The following is a 20,455-nucleotide window of genomic DNA, read 5'->3' as shown; positions in this document are numbered from 1 at the left end:
AATTGTCCATTTCCTGAAGATTTTCAAATTTTGTTGAATATAGGTTTTTATAGTAAGATCTGATGATTTTTTGAATTTCCTCTGAATCTGTAGTTATGTCTCCCTTTTCATTTCTGATTTTGTTAATTTGGACGCACTCTCTGTGTCCTCTCGTTAGTCTGGCTAAGGGTTTATCTATCTTGTTGATTTTCTCAAAGAACCAACTTTTGGTTCTGTTGATTCTTTCTATGGTCCTTTTTGTTTCTACTTGGTTGATTTCAGCTCTGAGTTTGATTATTTCCTGCCTTCTGCTCCTCCTGGGTGTATTTGCTTCTTTTTGTTCTAGAGCTTTTAGGTGTGCTGTCAAGCTGCTGACATATGCTCTTTCCTGTTTCTTTCTGCAGGCACTCAGCGCTATGAGTTTTTTTCTTAGCACAGCTTTCATTGTGTCCCATAAGTTTGAGTATGTTGTATCTTCATTTTCATTAAATTCTAAAAAGTTTTTAATTTCTTTCTTTATTTCTTCCTTGACCAGGTTATCATTGAGTAGAGCATTGTTCAATTTCCACGTATATGTGGGCATTCTTCCCTTATTGTTATTGAAGACCAGTTTTAGGCCGTGGTGGTCCGATAGCACGCATGGGATTATTTCTATCTTTCTGTACCTGTTGAGGCCCGTTTTTTGACCAATTATATGGTCAATTTTGGAGAAAGTACCATGAGGAGCTGAGAAGAAGGTATATCCTTTTGCTTTAGGATAGAATGTTCTATAAATATCCGTTAAGTCCTTTGGCTCATGACTTCTTTTAGTCTGTCTACATCTCTGTTTAATTTCTGTTTCCATGATCTGTCCATTGATGAGAGTGGGGTGTTGAAGTCTCCCACTATTATTGTGTGAGGTGCAATGTGTGTTTTGTGCTTTAGTAAGGTTTCTTTTACATATGTAGGTGCCCTTGTATTTGGGGCATAGATATTTAGGATTGAGAGTTCATCTTGGTGGATTTTTCCTTTGATGAATATGAAGTGTCCTTCCTTATTTTTTTTGATGACTTTTAGTTGGAAATTGATTTTATTTGATATTAGAATGGCTACTCCAGCTTGCTTCTTCAGACCATTTGCTTGGAAAGTTGTTTTCCAGCCTTTCACTCTGAGGTAGTGTCTGTCTTTGTCTCTGAGGTGTGTTTCCTGTAGGCAGCAGAATGCAGGGTCCTCGTTGCGTATCCAGTTTGTTAATCTATGTCTTTTTATTGGGGAGTTGAGGCCATTGATATTGAGAGATATTAAGGAATAGTGATTATTGTTTCCCTTTATATTCATATTTGGATGTGAGGTTATGTTTGTGTGCTTTCATTCTCTTTGTTTTGTTGCCAAGACGATTAGTTTCTTGCTTCTTCTAGGGTATAGCTTGCCTCCTTATGTTGGGCTTTACCATTTATTATCCTTTGTAGTGCTGGATTTGTAGAAAGATATTGTGTAAATTTGGTTTTGTCATGGAATATCTTGGTTTCTCCATCAATGTTAATTGAGAGTTTTGCTGGATACAGTAACCTGGGCTGGCATTTGTGTTCTCTTAGGGTCTGTATGACATCAGTCCAGGATCTTCTGGCCTTCATAGTTTCTGGGGAGAAGTCTGGTGTGATTCTGATAGGTCTCCCTTTATATGTTACTTGACCTTTTTCCCTTACTGCTTTTAATATTCTTTCTTTATTTTGTGCGTTTGGTGTTTTGACTATTATGTGACGGGAGGTGTTTCTTTTCTGGTCCAATCTATTTGGAGTTCTGTAGGCTTCTTGTATGTCTATGGGTATCTCTTTTTTTAGGTTAGGGAAGTTTTGTTCTATGATTTTGTTGAAGATATTTACTGGTCCTTTGAGCTGGGAGTCTTCACTCTCTTCTATACCTATTATCCTTAGGTTTGATCTTCTCATTGAGTCCTGGATTTCCTGTATGTTTTGGACCAGTAGCTTTTTCCGCTTTACATTATCTTTGACAGTTGAGTCAATGATTTCTATGGAATCTTCTGCTCCTGAGATTCTCTCTTCCATCTCTTGTATTCTGTTGGTGAAGCTTGTATCTACAGCTCCTTGTCTCTTCTTTTGGTTTTCTATATCCAGGGTTGTTTCCATGTGTTCTTTCTTGATTGCTTCTATTTCCATTTTTAATTCCTTCAACTGTTTGGTTGTGTTTTCCTGGAATTCTTTCAGGGATTTTTGCGATTCCTCTCTGTAGGCTTCTACTTGTTTATTAATGTTTTCCTGTGTTTCCCTAAGTGTGTTCATGTCTTTCTTGAAGTCCTCCAGCATCATGATCAAATATGATTTTGAAACTAGATCTTGCTTTTCTGGTGTGTTTGGATATTCCATGTTTGTTTTGGTGGGAGAATTGGGCTCCGATGATGCCATGTAGTCTTGGTTTCTGTTGCTTGGGTTCCTGCGCTTGCCTCTCGCCATCAGATTATCTCTAGTGTTACTTTGTTCTGCTATTTCTGACAGTGGCTAGACTGTCCTATAAGCCTGTGTGTCAGGAGTGCTGTAGACCTGTTTTCCTCTCTTTCAGTCAGTTATGGGGACAGAGTGTTCTGCTTTCAGGCGTGTAGTTTTTCCTCTCTACAGGTCTTTAGCTGTTCCTGTGGGCCTGTGTCTTGAGTTCACCAGGCAGCTTTCTTGCAGCAGAAAATTTGGTCTTACCTGTGGTCCCGAGGCTCAAGTTTGCTCGTGGGGTGCTGCCTAGGGGCTCTCTGCAGCGGCAGCAACCAGGAAGACCTGTGCCGCCCCTTCCGGGAGCTTCAGTGCACCAGGGTTCCAGATGGTCTTTGGCTTTTTCCTCTGGCGTCCGAGATGTGCGTGCAGGGAGCAGTCTCTTCTGGTTTCCCAGGCTTGTCTGCCTCTCTGAAGGTTTAGCTCTCCCTCCCACGGGATTTAGGTGCAGAGAACTGTTTATCCGGTCTGTTTCTTTCAGGTTCCGGCGGTGTCTCAGGCAGGTGTCCTGCCGCTCCTGGGCCCTCCCCCACGGGAGCCCAGAGGCCTTATACAGTTTCCTCTTGGGCCAGGGATGTGGGCAGGGGTGAGCAGTGTTGGTGGTCTCTTCCGCTCTGCAGCCTCAGGAGTGCCCACGTGACCGGGCGGTTGGGTCTCTCTCTCACCGGGTCTAGGATGATATTTTCAAGTTCAATCCATTTGCCTAAGAATTTCATGAAGTCATTGCTTTTGATAGCTGAGTAGTATTCCATTGGGTAGATGTACCACATTTTCTGTATCCATTCCTCTGTTGAAGGGCATCTGGGTTCTGTCCAGCTTCTGGCTCTTATAAATAAGGCTACTATGAACATAGTGGAGCATGTGTCCTCGTTATATGTTGGAGAAGCTTTTAGTATAGGCTCAGGAGTGGTATAGCTGGGTCCTCAGGTAGTGGAATGTCCAGTTTTCTCCCACACCTCTGCTGCTCCACACCCTGCACATGACCTTCGGACTTGTGCTCTGGTGTCTGCCCTAGTCACTTAGTGTGATGACTTCTTACACCTTGTGCATTTTCTTCTTTCCCCAGTCCTGCTGAGGCCACACCAGAATCTTTATATGTTTGTCCACCCCCCCTCCCTCCTCCTCATCTTCTTTCCCTTCTTTTGAAAATATTGGTTATCATTTCCTGAACCTTCCTTGTCTTAGTTTGCTTTCTAAAGGTCTGCTAAAACACAAGGACCAAAACCAAGTTGGGTTCATTTGCTTATGTGTCCTAATCAATGCCATCACTGAGGGAACTGAGGGCAGGAACTCCGGCAGGAACCTGGAGACCCTGGCAGAACACTGCTTTCAACCTTGCTATCCAAAACTTTCTTCTCCATGTGCTTTCTTACACTTTCCATGGTCAACGGGCCTGGGGTGAAACCTCACCCAATGTGCTAGTCATGCCCCACCCTCTCATTTAGCATCAATCAAGAAAGTTCCCTGGCAGGCAGGCCTACAGCCCATTTTAAAGGGGACATTTTCTCAATTGATGTTCCTTCCCCTCCTCCCCTCCCCCCAGATAACTGTAGCTAGTGTCAAGGTGACAAAAACTGACCAGCAAAATTAACCACTTATACACTTGACCGTCAAAAAAAAAAAAAAAAAAAAAAAAAAAAAAAAAAAACCTAGTAAGTGATAATATTCTTTTTCTGACTTGTCTCCAAGATTTTATGTCAATTGGAATTTCACAATAGAAAACATAGTAAAACTTAAAAATCCCTCGGTCTCACTATTTTCAGCATTTTAAGAGTCTAAGTAAAAGATTACTGTCTCTTTAAGTCTAAAGCCTGTCTCAACTGTTGGCTTCTATAAAATCCTGAACCCCTCTAAAGCACCAGTACACGGGTTCTCCCAACACCTTTATTGTATTCTGGGCTCTTTTGCCAAGGACTCTCACTGTTCAGCTGGGGGCAAGCCTTCCTGTCTATGGGGGTCATTGTGTTTTTGGACTGGCTGACCCAGGTCCCCACTGTTGTTGACTATTAGCCAGGTGCTCAATGTTTCCCCAAAGTGGTCAGACCTCCCCATGACTTTGCTAAAGTCTGTCCTGTCAGGCAGTCAGCAGGACCCCAGCATAGCAGGTGCTTCTTCTAAGGGTTGATAGGGGCCAGAGCTGTTAGTGGCTCATGCAAACCTGCAGTTTCAAGATCTTCCTCCTTGTGAATGGCATCCTAGAGACCAAAGCTAAAGTTTCTTCCTTCTTTTTTTTTCCTCCATCTTTATTAACTTGGGTATTTCTTATTTACATTTCGATTGTTATTCCTTTTCCTGGTTTCTGGGCCAACATCCCCCTAACCCTTCCCCTTCCCCTTCTATATGTTTGTTCCCCTCCCCATCCTCTCCCCCCATTACTGCCCTTCCCCCAAAAGTCATGTTCACTGGGGGTTCAGTCTTGGCAGGACCAAGGGCTTCCCCTTCCACTGGTGCTCTTACTAGGATATTCATTGCTACCTATGTGGTTGGAGTCCAGGGTCAGTCCATGTATAGTCTTTGGGTAGTGGCTTAGTCCCTGGAAGCTCTGGTTGCAGGGCATTGTTGTTCATATGGGGTCTCGAGCCCCTTCAAGCTCTTCCAGTCCTTTCTCTGATTCCTTCAACAGGGGTCCCATTCTCAGTTTAGCGGTTTGCTGCTGGCATTCACCTATGTATTTGCTGTATTCTGGCTGTGTCTCTCAGGAGAGATCTACATCCAGTTCCTGTCAGCATGCACTCCTTTGTTTATCCATCTTATGTAGTTTGGTGGCTCTATATGTATGGGCCTGCATGTGGGGCAGGCTCTGAATGGGTGTTCCTTCTGCCTCTGTTCTACACTTTGCCTCCCTATTCCCTCCCAATAGTATTCTTGTTCCCCTTTTAAAGAAGGAGTGAAGCATTTGCATTTTGGTCTTACTTCTTGAGTTTCATGTGTTCTGTGCATGTAGGGTAATTTGAGCATTTGGGCTCATATCCACTTATCAATGAGTGCATACCATGTGTGTTTTTCTGTGATTGGGTTACCTCACTCAGGATGATATTTTCCAGTTTCATCCATTTGCCTATGAATTTCATAAAGTTTTTGATAACTGAGTAGTATTGCATTGTGTAGATGTACCACATTTTCTGTATCCATTCCTCTGTTGAAGGGCATCTGGGTTCTTTCCAGCTTCTGGCTGTTATAAATAAGACTGCTATGAACATAGTGGAGCATGTGTGTTCGTTATATGTTGGGGCATCTTTTAGTTATATGCCCAAGAGAGGTATAGCTGGGTCCTCAAGTAGTGCAATGTCTAATTTTCTGAGGAACCTCCAGACTGATTTCCAGAATGGTTGTATGAGTCTGCAATCCCCCCAACAATGGAGGAGTGTTCCTCTTTCACCACATCCTTGCCAGCATCTGCTGTCACCTGAGTTTTTGATCTTAGCCATTGTGACTGGTATGAGGTAGAATCTCAGGAATGTTTTGATTTGCATTTCCCTTATGACTAAAGATGTTGAACATTTCTTTAGGTGTCTCAGCATTCCTCAGCTGTGAATTCCTGTTTAGCTCTGAACCCCATTTTTAATAGGGTTATTTGTCTCCCTGCAGTCTATTTGTTGATTCTTGATCTTAGAGCATAAGCCATTGGTGTTTTGTTCAGGAAATTTACTCCAGTGCCCATGTGTTTGAGGTTCTTCCCCACTTTTTCTTCTGTTAGTTTGAGTGTATCTGGTTTGATGTGGAGGTCCTTGATCCACTTGGACTTAAGCTTTGTACAGGGTGATAAGCATGGATCGATCTGCATTCTTCTACATATTGACCTCCAGCTGAATCAGCACCATTTGCTGAAAATGCTATCTTTTTTCCATTGGGTTGTTTTGGCTCCTTTGTCAAAAAATCAAGTGACAATAGGTGTGTGGGTTCATTTCTGGGTCTTCAATTCTATTCCATTGGTCTATCTGTCTGTCTCTGTACCAATACCATGCAGTTTTTATCACTATTGCTCTGTAATACTGCTTGAGTTCAGGGATAGTGATTCTCCCGGAAGTCCTTTTATTGTTGAGGATAGTTTTAGCTATCCTGGGTTTTTTGTTATTCCAGATGAATTTGCAAATTGTTCTGTCTAACTCTATGAAGAATTGGGTTGGAATTTTGATGGGGATTGCATTGAATCTGTAGATCACTTTTGGTAAGATGGCCATTTTTACTGTATTAATCCTGCCAATCCATGAGCATGGGAGATCTTTCCATCATCTGAGATCTTCTTCAATTCCTTTCTTCAGAGGCTTGAAGTTCATAATAGTCCCAAATGATATAAAGTCCCTCCGTGTGACTTTAACCAAGCAAGTGAAACATCTGTATGATAAGAACTTCAAGCCTCTTCCTTCTTAAGAGTAAAGAGTGCCATGCCATCTGCACAGGCCACCCAGTGTGTAAGCCCACCGATGCTTCTATCGCATGGCTATTGTGGATCCTATTGAATCAACATGGGTGAATGAATGCAGGTCCAAGACCCTACATGCACATCCAGGGGGTCTTGCATGCTCCGGGATAGTTTAGAAGGCATTCCAACCTAACCCTGTGAACTTGCTTAGAATATTTGGTGTGTGTGTGTGTGTGTGTGTGTGTGTGTGTGTGTGTGTGTGTGTGTTTTACTTTTTTGTTATCATATTGTGTAGCCTGAAGCTTTAAATTTGAGAACTACATTGTTCTGTCTCAGTGTCAAAGAAAATTGCACATGCTTGGATATGCCTGATTTGAACCCTTGATTCTCACTCACTCACCCTCAGGGGTGAGAGGTGGAGGCAGTGGGACCTGGTAGGAGGTCCTTTCTTGCTCCCCTCTTGCCTCCAGTTTCCTGTCTTGCCATGTGTTCTTCCTGTCTCACATGCTGTCTCCTGGAATCCTCACCAGAGGCCACAACCCCAGTCCTTCTTTTTTTTTGAATCTTAACAAAGTAGAAGATCGGCTATTTGTGAAGAAAAATAAATGGGGAAGGGGCAGAAAAGTAAGGGCAATGAGCTGGAAAGTGTCATCAGCGCTGGTCAGTGTGGTCAGTGTCACCAGAGCTGGTCAGTGTGGTCAGTGTCATCACAACACGTTATGTGCATGCATAACCACATCACAAGGAAACTCATTATTTTGTATAATTAACAAATTCTTATTCAAAGTTGATAAAAGTAAGAATCAGATATGATCTATATGTATGTACATATGTATATGTATGTATGTAATCTGGCCTCAATTATTTTATTAGACCACAGGGAATTGCTTCAAACAGAAGTGTTGTTAGTGGGAAAAAACTTTTTTCCATTTTTTTCTCATACTTGTATTTTTTTTGTTTCCGTGTTTTAAACATAATTTTTCATAATTTTGTTGTGGGAATTTCACACAATGTACCCTGATCATCCTTACTTACCAGTCCTCCCAGATCCCATCTCCCACGCCCCACCATTGTGGCCTCCCCTCTCCAATAAATCTTTTGTCCATGTAGTCACTGGAGTACAGTCAAACTCCTGGTGGCCAGTCCCTTAAAGAAGAGTGAGTCCTTCCCGTCCCCCACACTGTCCCCTGGCCATCTATTTGTGGAGATCTACATTTTGGTGTCCTTATTTCAATTTTTAAAAGTTCTCTTTGATGGTTTCCTTCTTAGACTGTTACTTTTGGGGGATGGGGGTGGAGGTTAGGTCTTGTCACTGAACCTTTCTATGTCCCTCTTTGTCAACTGTGAATCTGCTGTCCTCAGGACCACTAAAGAGGAAGCTTCCTTTTCCTTTACAGTCAGTGGAAGCACGAATCACGAACCTCCACATGGTATCTGCTGAAAGCACGGATCATGACATCAACTTGGTCTTAGGTGGCAGCAGTACAGGACCTGCTTGGGCCTTAGAATCAAAATGGTTCAGCCTCTCCACAGCCTAAGTACAACTTGGTACCTCCCCCATTCCCACCCCTCAACTCAAAATTTATTCATCGAAAGGGTGTGGAAACAGCAGCACTTCTTTCAGGATAAATACATATATTTAACTATATGTAAATATATATTCATATGTATGTAAACACAGACATATTTATATATATATGTACATATATATATATATATATATATATATGCACAATTACACATTAAGTGGGGAAAAACTTAATCCCGGAACAAAACACTGAATTCAGCACAAATCAGAAAGAGTAGGGAGTGACTTAGATAACAAAGATGCTGCTGGCTTTGCAAACCCGACTGCCCAAGTTTGATCCCTGGAATTCATGTTGAAATCCCCATTTCCTAACCACATCCCACATTTTCCTCTGCTATATGGTCCATTTTCGATACTTCCATTTGGCTTCTTTTTTCCAGATAAAGAAATCAGTCCAAAATTTAGTAATTGATTATAAGAACCATTGTTTTCTATGACAGCCTGCAGGTCAGAAGTGTAGGGAGCTGAGCTGGCTACTCTCAGCCTAGTTTCTTTCCAGACTTCAGTCAAGGGACACCACAGGGCTGGAGTCATTTCAAACAGAGATGGGAGACGTGGCTGACCTAAGACAGGTGGAGGATCTCAAGTTGTTTCTCAGGGGCTGGGATGCTTGCCTGAGAAGTGAGGTTCTGAGGCTGACACAGAAAGCACACATGCTTATACACAGACAGATAGACAGACAGACAGACCCACAGACCGGTGGGAGTGGACTGCAGACTTCCTTTCAACCATATAGGAATTCACAGTGTGCCCACCGAGGTTGCTTGGAGTCCCTGGTTTGCCTCCATTCCATCCCATGATGCTCAGGCGGATGGTAGCTTTGGCAATGTTGTCTGCTGTGATGAAATGAAGAAAGGAAATTACACCTGGGTTCTTAGAATCATAGCAGTAAGACAGTCTTACTAGTTGAGTTGACTACAGTAGTCACATGACCATGCCGGAACTCATGGGCACCTAGGTATAGTCCTATGTGGCCTCTGTTATGTTCAGATGTCAAGGGCCCTGCAGAGGCTGAGCATGGACGCTTGCTCTGTATTTGATTCATGGGTGCTGTGAGAGGTGACTGGATCCTGAGGGCTCAGCCTCCACCAATGGCTTGTTTCACCCATGGCTTCCTAAATTACAGCCTCACAATGGCAAGGGGAGGACAACTTTCTGAGATGAAGTCTACCTGTTGGAAGATCCTGGAGGTGTGTCTATCTTACCTTTGGCTCCTTTGTGGTCTCTGGCTTCCACATGTCACCAGGGGAGTTTTGCTCTCTCCCATGTTCCCTGCCAGTGTGTTCTCCATCTCCATGGGCCTAGAAGCAAGACACTAGGACTAAAACTCCTGAATGAAGTCCAAAGAAGCAATTTCTGCTTTGAACTTCTTCCAGATAATCAGAGATGAAGTCTGACTAACACGTTGCAGAGGAAAAACCAGCAACAAGCTAACACCAGAATCCATTTTTGAACAGCATTAATATTAACGTATTCCAGAATTCAAAACAATGCAATGTTAGTATTTCAGAATGTATGCTCACTGTAATTTTTGAATCTTTTAAGGAGCAAAGCTTTGATGATAAGTGTTAGTTGCCAACTTGGTAGACTCCAGAGTCATCCATGAGACATGACTCTGAGCACACTTGGAGTTCTTTAGAATAAACAAGTCTTTGGGAACGTGGAAGGAGCCAACTTATTTATAGGCTGAACAATTCCTATGAACTCTGCAATGGATAAATGGAGACAGTGAATTGGATACAATCACTGATCCTTCCTTGTGGTGGATTCCACACGACCAGCTGCTCCAGCTTCTACTGCTTCGACGTTTCTGCATTGACGGGCTGGATCTTGAACTGTGAGCCAAAATAAAGTCTTCTTCCTTAAATTGCCTTCATCCAGAAGGTATTCTATCACAGCAACAGGAAAAGAAATGAAGGCAACCATCTTGTATGGATGCAACAATATGAGAATTGGATTTTGTCTGCCCTCCTCATCCTTGGCTTAAAGAACAGAAAATGTAACATTGTTTAATATCTTGCCCCATCCTAGTCCAGGGCATGTATGGATGGGTGGAAATCCTGAGGTCCTGCATGACAAGGACGTCTAAAGCTGGTGCTGGGATAGTTCTCCTGTGGTCTGGACTCTTAGAAAAAGGTGTCTCGATCCTAAGGAGGCTGAAGGGAGGAGCAATGGGCAAGACGCCTTGGTGCCCACTCCTGTTTATTCTTGCTGTTTAGTGGTTTTCCCACCATGACTGTGACCCTAGAGTGTTGGAGTCAGTGTGAAGGATCACAGTGGTAGTGTCCTGAGCAGGTTTTGGGCAAATTTGTTTTTGTTAGGTGTGAGTGAGGTGCAAGTACATTTCCATGTATGTGCATGTCTCCCCTGGGATGCTGTTGTGTTGTGAGTGTTTTGTTGAGAGGCATAATTGTGGGTGTAGTGTCTATTTGAGTGTGGTGTGAGCATGAGAGTAGCCTAGATTGTAGTTGTTGTGGGAGCTGCCTTTTGGTGTCGGACTGTGTATCCAGCGGAGGTGAGTAGAGGGATTCAAAGAATCCCTTGTTCAAAAGAAATAGCAAGTAAGTCATAACTAGGACGCTTCAGTTACGAATTTAGCTAAAAGAACGCTTGCCAGTTCTGGTGGTGCAGGTCAGTAGGATGTCCTGAAGAGGAGGAGGCAGGTGGATCTAAGTTCAAGGCCAGCTTGGTCTAACAATTTTTCCACCCACAGTTTTTATACTACTCTAGATTTAAATTCTTTGAAAGAGATCAAGCTATAGGTATTTATTTTGAATGCATAGCTGAGGTATAATTGCATTTCTCAGATATACCTTGAATTTTCTTCTTGTAAGTACCTACAGATGTTGGGAGGACACTTCCCACATTCCCAGGGAAATACTTTGGCTGGCCACAAGTGAACTATGTATTCACAAAGGAATGCTGCGGTTTCCTTCAGGATGCGGTACCTAGCATTGTAAATTCATGTAGTGGTGAGGACAGTAAGCCTTTGTGTCTGGCTTTGAGTGAAACATTTCATCAAAGTCTTTGCTGTGTTTGGGTCAATGGGTCAATCAGTAGAGCTTGAGAGATTGTTATAAGCCTATATAAACCTTGAAGAAACATTTTCTCTCTGCAAAGTCTGCACTTGGTGCTCTGATAGAGCTTGCAGCTGCTCTAATCTTGTCAGAAGACTCCTAGCAAACCAGGAATTCTTACTTTTGATTATGACTGGCCATAGTCAAAAGGGACTGCAATTTGTGTGGGTTGTCTGCTATGGTGAGCAGGAAAGGGCAAAATATCTTTATAAAAGAAGGTTAAGAGAAAAAAATTGCTGGAGCCTGCTTTTCTTTAACCACTGTGTGTGTGTGTGTGTGTGTGTGTGTGTGTGTGTGTGTGTGTGTGTGTGTGATTTCTCCCCCTTTTCTTTTCTGAAATTGTTGGCTGCTATAGGCAGAAGCCCTTGTTGGTCACTATCTGAATGGACTCCATCAGCTGCTCTCAGGGCTGACCCAAATCCCTGAGGTCACAAGTCACTGCCTGCTTTGATTTACCTTGTGGTGTCAAAGCTGGCCTTGACAACAAACTCAAGTAAATTCCCTGGCTGTGGTGGTCCTCCCAAACCACAGAGGGGGCTGGATTTAATCAGTGTTGAAAAGGGGGGACTGAATGCTGCTCTCAGGTGAATCAACTCTGCCCAGGAAGGGGAATGCCAGATGACTGTTGGAATGAATTAAACCCGAGAAAAGGAGAACAATACTTTCTGGAAGGACACTGAATGCTTGAGGACTATGGATAAGGCCTTTGGATGGCCAAACATTACAAGTGTGCTAACTTACTGTTTGGTCCCTGCTTTTCAGCAGTCTCACCAACTTCCTTCTGCAAAGAATGCATGCTTCACCACCCAGAGTACAAAGCAACACTGTATTCTTCATTCCCAAAAAAAACTAGCAACTTTTGTCTATGCTCAGTACACCCGCTCTACTTTGAGACCCATCAGCAGCCTCCCCAAATGATGACTGCTCTCTGCTTTCTTCTTTTCAGCAAACCGGAGTTGGGATACTTTAGGTAAGAAGCCTGAGTAGCCAAAACGACTTATTCTGCTTCCAATAAAAGAACAAACACAGCTGTATCTTTCTGATACACACACACACACACACACACACACACACACACACACACAGAGAGAGAGAGAGAGAGAGAGAGAGAGAGAGGCACACACACACACACACACACACACACACACACACAACTTTATGAGGCACAATGAAAGCAGTACCAAGAGAAAAATCCATAGCCCTAAGTGAGTTCTTAAAGAAATTGGAGAAATCCTGTACTAGCAACTTAACAGCATATCTGAAACCTCTGGAATCAAAAGAAGCAAGGAAACCCAAGAGGACTAGACACCAGGAAATATTTAAACTTAGGACAAAAACCAACCAAGTAGTAACAAAGGGAACTATACAAAGAATCAATAAATCTAAGAGCTTGCTCTGTGAGAAAAATCAGAAAGAGTGGTAAACCCTTAGGTAAATTAACTAAAGGGCACAGATAGTATTCAAAATAACAAAGTCAAAAACAAAAAGAAAGACATAGCAACAGAAACAGGAAATTAAAAAAATCATCAAATCTGACTATAAAAGCCTATACTCAAAAAAAATAGGAAAATCCAGATGAAATGGATGGTTTTCTAGACAGATATCAAAGTTAAATAAGGACCAGATAACTATGTAAACAACCCCATAACCCCTAAGGAAATAGAAGCCCTCATTAAAAGTCTCCCAACAAAAAGCCCAGAACCAGATGGTTTTAGTGAAAAACTATCAGATCTTCAAAGATGACCTAATACCAATACTCCTCAAATTATTACACAAAATAGAAGCAGAAGAAACACTACCCAATTTATTCTATGAAGCCACAGTTATTAAACTAATACCTAAATCGCACAAAGACCAAACAAAGAGAACCTCAGACCAATTTTACTTATGAATATAATACAAAAATACTCAATAAAATTCTGAATCTAAGTGGGTTGACCTGATACTGTCTGTATTCTGATGTTAATTCTGCTTCCTCAAGAGGGGCTTCCCCAACTAAGAGTGGATCAAATACTCAGGTGATTTACTTTGAACCTTCTCCTCATTTTAACTGGTAAAATAAAGGGTAGAGACTTTGGTTAGGCAGTGGAAGGAAAAGGTGGTACCTGAGGTTTTAGAGAGTAGAGGAAGAAGGATGGAGAAGAGGCAGAGAGAAGATGGAACAGAACCATATGACCTGGAGAAGTCATGTTAACAAGGAATCTCATAGCTGGGGAATAGGTTAATGTAGTGGTCATCCGTCCAATCTAGGTGTACATCTTATGAATATAGTAACTGTGTCATGTGTTATTTGTATGGAATTACTGATGTTAGAGGTTTTTTTTTGCAACAAATTGGCCCCCATCTTATTGCTTAGAACCTAACTTACCTAAGATAAAAATGTACTGCACCTCCCTCCCCAGAATAAACAGCTAGGGCAGCCATCTAAGTCTGCAGCAGTATGTGGATTGAAAGCTGACTGGGTCTGAGTGGAACTCAGAGACCAGCAGAGAGACTTCCTCCCCAAGTCCCAGACAGAAAGCTATAGCCAGGGGCAGCACACCTACATGGAGACTAGGGAGGGACAAGGGACCTTGGATCCCAACTGCCTGTGAGGTAGTTTTCTGGCAGACACAGAGAGCTGGTCTGGGCATCTATGCCTGAGGGATCCTTTCTGTGCTTGTGCTTGCACCCCTGTATCTCTCAGGTCTAAACAGGAAGCGGGATGACCAGACCTGCTCTCCAAACTGCTTGCCCTCCAGGCCCCAGAGATCAGCACACAAGTTGGCAGCTGCAACCCAGACCAAAAATAGAGAGCCTGCTAAGAAGCATAGAAGTTGCTAGTCATTCTATAGTCAGCCCCTCCGTGCCAATAAAAATTGAAGAGAATTGTTATGTCCTAAATAAAACAGCAGATGGAGACAAAGGTCCAAAATATTCAGATCACCTAATAAGAATTATAAATTGAGTGTACATACATATATATGTGTGTGTATTTGATTACACACACACACACACACACACACACATGCACACTCTCTCACACACTCACACATACACACACACATTGGATCTTTAAAAATGAGAGACACAATAAATCTTTCAGGTTTTATTGAATGATATTATGAACAGTTTGACAGGGATAGATTTAGAGGAAATAGACACCTAGCTACTTACCACTACTTCAATACTTATTCTCTTGATTTACTATGTTTTCCCAAAATCCAGGGCCCAGGATAAAAAATTACATGCATTAGAAAAGGGATTAGAGGAGACACTAGAACTAAGGGTTCAGAATTTCGTAAATCAAGGTAAGCAACAGAAGGAGGAGAATTAAAGTTGGAGAAAGGAGCGGGGAGAGATGCTAGAAAACAGGTGCAGAATTTCATAGATCAGACTGAACAGCAAAGAGAGAGAGATAAAGTGTGGGAGCAGAGTCTGGAGGACAATTTACTGAAGCAGTGCATCCCAATAAGGCAGAGGCATTAATATCAGAAGCACAGCATTCAAATGATGGAAGCAGGGTCTAGGACAGAAGTTACAGCAATTTACAGAGAAGCATGAATAACAGAAAGAAATTTAAGACTTGGCAACATGGCCTAGAGGAGACACTAGAGTTACAGGCACAGGAAATTAAAGATCACGATCAGCAAACGAAAGACAGAAAATGGAGCTGGAAAAGACGGTAGAGCAAATGTGCAACGGCTCACAGGCCAGACTGAGTAGCAGAGAGAACATAATGAGGATTGGAAGCAAGACTTGGAGAATGACCTTTTAAAATTAATCAATGAAAATAAAATACACAGCAGAATATCAAAACTACAATATAAAGAATTAATTTAAAATATGGATGTAGAACCTTGAAGAGAGAATACAGGAGCTCAAGCAAGAGGAAGGAGGACAGAAGGAGAGATCTGAAGCATGGGGACAGAGGAATTTAAAACTTAAATTAAGGAAAATACTCAGGTAGAGGCTGAAGATAAAATTAAAGAAAACCAACCAAAGGGTATTAGAAAACAGTCTTTGTTTTATCAGATAGTACACAACAAAGACCTCCAGGTGATGATCATCCAAGGGTTATCAGGTATTTGAAGGGCACCCCGTAGGTGTTAGAACTGAGAACATTTAAGGAGAGTGTCACTAATTTTGAGACACATTCATCATTTGTAAGACAAATCCAGACTTCTTGGACTATTAAAAATAGAATAGTATTCCAAGAGTGGAAGGATATGGCACACGCAATATTAGACCTGGGTCACATCTCCAATGGTTCTCATGGTGGAGAGAAGAGTTGAAGAAGATAACACAGCACAGTAAGGGCAAGGGATAGAGAGAGCCAATGAGAAGCTGCTTGGTGAAGGCCACTGTGCTGGGATAGAGGTACAGGCTGCATATGATGAAAAAACCTTGGTGTTGTGTCCCTTGGGAGCCTGAAATGCCCAGTGTAAAGACTTGGACCATTTCCTCAAGTCAAGCAAAGTCTACAGGAAACCTTTACTTCCTGCAAAGGTTGACCTCAGCTGTGGGAAGGAGTGTGTCAGAGCCATCAACGAGAAAGGCAGTGATACAGTCTTTAGCCTTTGAAATGTGAGTGCAGAAAACAAGGATGTAATCAGACCATCAAGAGTGAGGTCAGCACCTTATCAGAAAGAAAAAACTCTCAGGGGAGCCTATTGCAGGCTCTCAGGCAGGGAAAGCTCTCCTCCTTGGTACAGTTAAACACTGCTCTAAAAACAGATTTTGTGAGACCAGAAAATGATGCTGAGTCAAATTCTAAGGACAATACCAAAAACCTAAAAAGGGGTTGGCCCGATTATTTTGGCAAATTTTTATAAAGAATCAAAGTCCCAAGGCAGGAAGACGAGTAATAATATCGAGATCGAAGCAATGCTCATCACTGGAGGAGATGTGACCATTATCTCTCCAAATCTTGGCTTCCAAGGTGGCCACTTGAAGAAGTAGACATCCAATTTCAAGGAGTTGGGATTTTATCTGAAATAAAGGAAATCAGCAGATGGGCGTGGTCTCCATCTGAAGGAGGCTGATGGGAGGAGCAAAGGGCAGGAGCCAGCTGTGTGGACTCCTGTTTATTCTTCTTGTTGAGTCCTGTTCCTGCCCTGAGTCCCAAGCTGGGGTGTTGGAGTCAGTGTGAAGGGTCCCAGTGCTCGTGTCCTGAGCAGGTTGTGGGCAAATTTGTTTTTGTGAGTGAGCTGGATTAAAGTCCCCTGGATGTGCATGTTTCCCCGGCCTTCACCCGTGTTGTGAATGTTTCGTGAGAGGAGTAAATGTGGAGTGGAGTGTATCTGTGGCTGTGGTGTGAGCATGAGAGCAGCTTGGATTGCTGTTGTCCTGGGAGCTGCCTGTTGGTGTTGTTGTGTGATTCCAGGAGAGGCCAGTAGAGGGTGTTGAGTTGTTTGGTTGATTTTCTTTAAATGAGGTAGCAAATACATAGGGCAGTGCATAATAAGGAAGAGGCTTCAATTACAAATACTGCACGCCTGGTTCTGGTGGCGCAGGCCGGTAGGATGAGCTGAAGAAGCAGAGGCAGGTGGATTTGAGTTTGAGGCCAGCTTGGTCTATACATTTTTTTCCGTCCCAAAACATTTTTTAAGCTGCTCCAGAGTTTCCTTCTTTGGTAGAGACCAATCTAAATGTATTTACTTTGTATGCGTAGCTGAGTTTTAACTGCACCTCTAAGATATACCTTGAATTTTTTTCTTGTAAGTACCTACAGATGTTGGGAGGACGCTTCCCACATTTCCTGCAAAATACTTAAGCTGGCCACAAGTGACCTGTGTGTTCACAAGGGAAAGACACGGGTTCCTTCAGGAGGAGGTACATAGTACTGTAAACTCATGTAGTGGTACAGACAGTAAAGCCTTTGTGTCTGGCTTTGAGTGAAGCGTTTAAGCAAAGTCTTTGCTATGTTTGGGTCAATCAGTAGAGATTGAGAAATTGTTATAAACCTGTTTACACCTTGAAGAAATGTTTTCTCTCTGCAAAGGCTGCACTTGGTGTTTTGATAGAGCTTGCAGCTGCTCTAATCTTGGTCAGAAGACTCCTGGCAAACCAGGAATTCTTACTTTTGATTATGGTTGGCCATAGTCAAAAGGGACTGAGATATGTGTGGGTTGCCTGCTATCGTGAGCAGGAAAAGGCAAGATATCTTTATAAAAGAGGATTAAGAGAAAAAAATTGCTGGAGCCTGCTTTTGCTTTAACCGCTGTGTGTGTGTGTGTGTGTGTGTGTGTGTGTGTGTGTGTGTGTGTGTGTGTGTGTGTGTGTGATTTCTCCCCCTTTTCCCTGATTGCTGGCTGCTATAGGCAGAAGCCCTTGTTGGTCAGTATCTGAACAGACTCCATCAGCTGCTCTCAGGGCTGACCCTAATCGCTGAGGTCACACCTCACTGCCTGCCTTGATTTACCCTGTGGTGTCAAAGCTGGCCTTGAAAACAAACTCAAATAGATTCCTTGTCTGTGATTGTCCTCCCAAACCACAGAGGGGGGCTGGACTTAATCAGTGTTGAAAAAGGAGGACTGAATGCTGCTCTCAGGTGAATCAACCCCGCCCAGGAAGGCCAATGCCAGATGACTGTTGGAATGAATTAAACACTGAGAAAAGGCGAACAATACTTTATGGAAGGACACTGCCTGCTTGAGGACTGTGGATCAGGCCTTTGGACAGCCAATCATTACAGTTGTGCTAACTTACTGTTTGGTCCTTGCTTTTCAGCAGTCTCACCAACTTCCTCCTACAGAGACAGCACACTTCACCACCCGGAGCACCACTGTATTCTTCATGTCTCAAAACTAGCAGCTTTGATGTATCCTCGGTCCACCCACTCTTCCTTTGAGACCCACCTCAGTCTCCCCAAATGAAGACTGCTTTAGGCCTTTTTCTTTTCAACCTACCGGAGTTGGGATACTTTAGGGAAGAAGTCTGGGTCATGAAAACAACTTCTTCTGCTTCCAATCCAACCACAAACATGGATGTGTTTTTCTTGTGCATAGACACAAACACACACACACACACACACACACACACAGATACACACATACACACACATACATACAGAGATATACACACAGACACACAGAGATACAAACATACACAGACAGATACACACAGAGACCCACAGACACACATGTCTCCACCCCGTCTATAGGTGCTCAACATTCATGCCATGGACAGGCGCGACCCCTCTCTATTCCAATACAGCAGTCTCAGCCTCTTGATATCTACTCTGTCTCTTCTCCTTCTTCTCTGCCTGGCTTCTTCTACATTGGCTGGGTGTTCTTCTGTCCAGTTCCCAGAGTCTCTCTTGATTTTGAGCAGAAGCACAACTCTCATTTCAAAGGGTATAAGAGTTTACTCTGGAGACAAAATGAGTGACCATACCCAGAAACATAGATTTATATTACCCAAAACACAACCAAGGAAGCCATACCTGAAGACACTTTCTGAGCACATTGGTGGAGATGTGGGAGACACGGTTACAGCAAAGTGGGGAGCATTTGGTACAGGCTCAGATGCTACCTGGTAATACTCTTAGCTCTTGGATGGGTGGATGGATAGAAGCTATCTGTCTGTTAATATATTTCAGAGAGCGCTCTTCTTCTGAGTCACTGGACAGTGATAAAGGTCAGGAACAGAGAAGAGCAATCACCAGTTATTAAGAAGGCTAAAGATGGAGGGCTGGAGAGATGGCTCCACTCCCGTGGGATCTGATGCTCTCTTTGGACCTTCATAAGTACCAGGCATGTTCAAGATGCACCTACATGTACACAGGAAAACGTTAATGTGCATCAAATGAATGCCCTTCCTTTCTTCCTTTGTCTCTTTCTTTTTTTGGTGGGGGGAGCTAAAGATGGCCACAGCTTTTCAAAGCCTCTATGGTCGATAAAATGCTAATCAGTCAGCCTTACAGAATAAGTGGAAGTTACTGCTTCTTTTGAGAAACTTTCATTTTCACTGGGTTTGAAAACTGTAGGCAGATACAGTTCACCTTTGTGTGTGTCTCTGTGTGTGTGTGTGTGTGTGTGTGTGTGTGTCTGTGTCTGTGTCTGTGTCTGTGTCTGTGTCTTTATCTGTGTAGTTGTTTTGCTTCTAGGTTAATTTCCACAAAACATCAGTTTTCACTAAATTTCTCTGTAATCAATATATTCTTTTGGATAATTTTATCTTAAGACTTTCAGTGACATTTTTCCCATGAAATTCTTAGACATTATAACCTCAGTTGTTTCCAAACCTTATAGATTTGTTCTCACTGAAAAAACCCATAGAGAAGTGGGGTCCCCACCCCAGGGGAGGGGAGAGTACCCTAGTAGTGCTGAGACCAATTCTTTACTACTGTCCCCATAAGGAGTGTAGTACACACATCTTTGAGCTGAAAATGTCACCATTTCCCAGCAACAGTCTAAGAGGTACCAGGTGCCTTTCCCGGGTCCTGCCAAGCTGAGGCCATACCAGGGAAAGCCCTACAATTCTGGAATAGAGGCCGGTCTTTGTTCCCAGGACCCTTTGGATTTGGAAATGGCTTTCCAAGGTTTCACTACTCAATACTGTTAGACCCCAGGTTATTACCTGGGGAACTGCATCATAGGCCTTGGGGCTCCTTCTAGACTGGGAGATGACCAACATAGAGTCTAAACCTCATCCCCACTTACCCTTGGGATGTCTGCTACACAATATATCTAAATAGGTGCTGTTCCGGCCATATGTCCAAAAGGCCCAGGTTTCTTTGTATTGTGGCTTGGCCATAATAACCCATGGGCAAAATGCTACCACATTGTCTTGTCAATAACATCCTTTGTGATCTGAAAATTTTCTGTATGTCTCTGGACAAATAACCTGAACTCTCCTATATACAGGACTTTTGGGAACTGTACTCTCTCCTAACTCTCACTCTCCCTTCACCATACTGAGCACAGGGCTCCAGGTGTCTCCTGGCCCCTCCCTTCCTCCCCTGGAAGCCCTACTCAACTCCTGTGCA

General features: G+C 42.9%; 1 protein-coding gene across 3 annotated transcripts in view; it reads right to left on the bottom strand.

The window, feature by feature from the left end:
• The window catches only part of LOC147995085 (uncharacterized), a 57,550-nt gene that overhangs the window by 20,006 nt on the left and 17,089 nt on the right, over positions 1-20,455 (bottom strand). For 2 of the 3 annotated variants that reach the window (XR_015687038.1, XM_087659796.1), the window contains exons 2-3: positions 9,613-9,708; positions 9,163-9,243 (exon numbers count right to left, since the gene is read on the bottom strand). Coding sequence is in view for 1 of the 3 variants with exons in the window: in XM_087659796.1 (XP_087515922.1) it covers positions 9,163-9,243; positions 9,613-9,708 (177 nt within the window). In the remaining 2 variants the exon portion in view is untranslated. Of the gene's footprint in view, positions 1-8,815; positions 9,244-9,612; positions 9,709-20,455 lie in introns of those variants that run through there. The other variant, XR_015687039.1, reaches the window with a different exon arrangement.

This window comes from Rattus norvegicus, chromosome 4 (genome assembly GCF_021556685.1).
Source record: "Rattus norvegicus strain SHRSP/BbbUtx chromosome 4, alternate assembly SHRSP_T2T, whole genome shotgun sequence".
Lineage (NCBI taxonomy): Eukaryota > Metazoa > Chordata > Mammalia > Rodentia > Muridae > Rattus > Rattus norvegicus.
The sequence above is the reverse complement of the archived record's forward strand: the minus strand, read 5'-3'. Positions and strand labels throughout refer to the sequence as shown.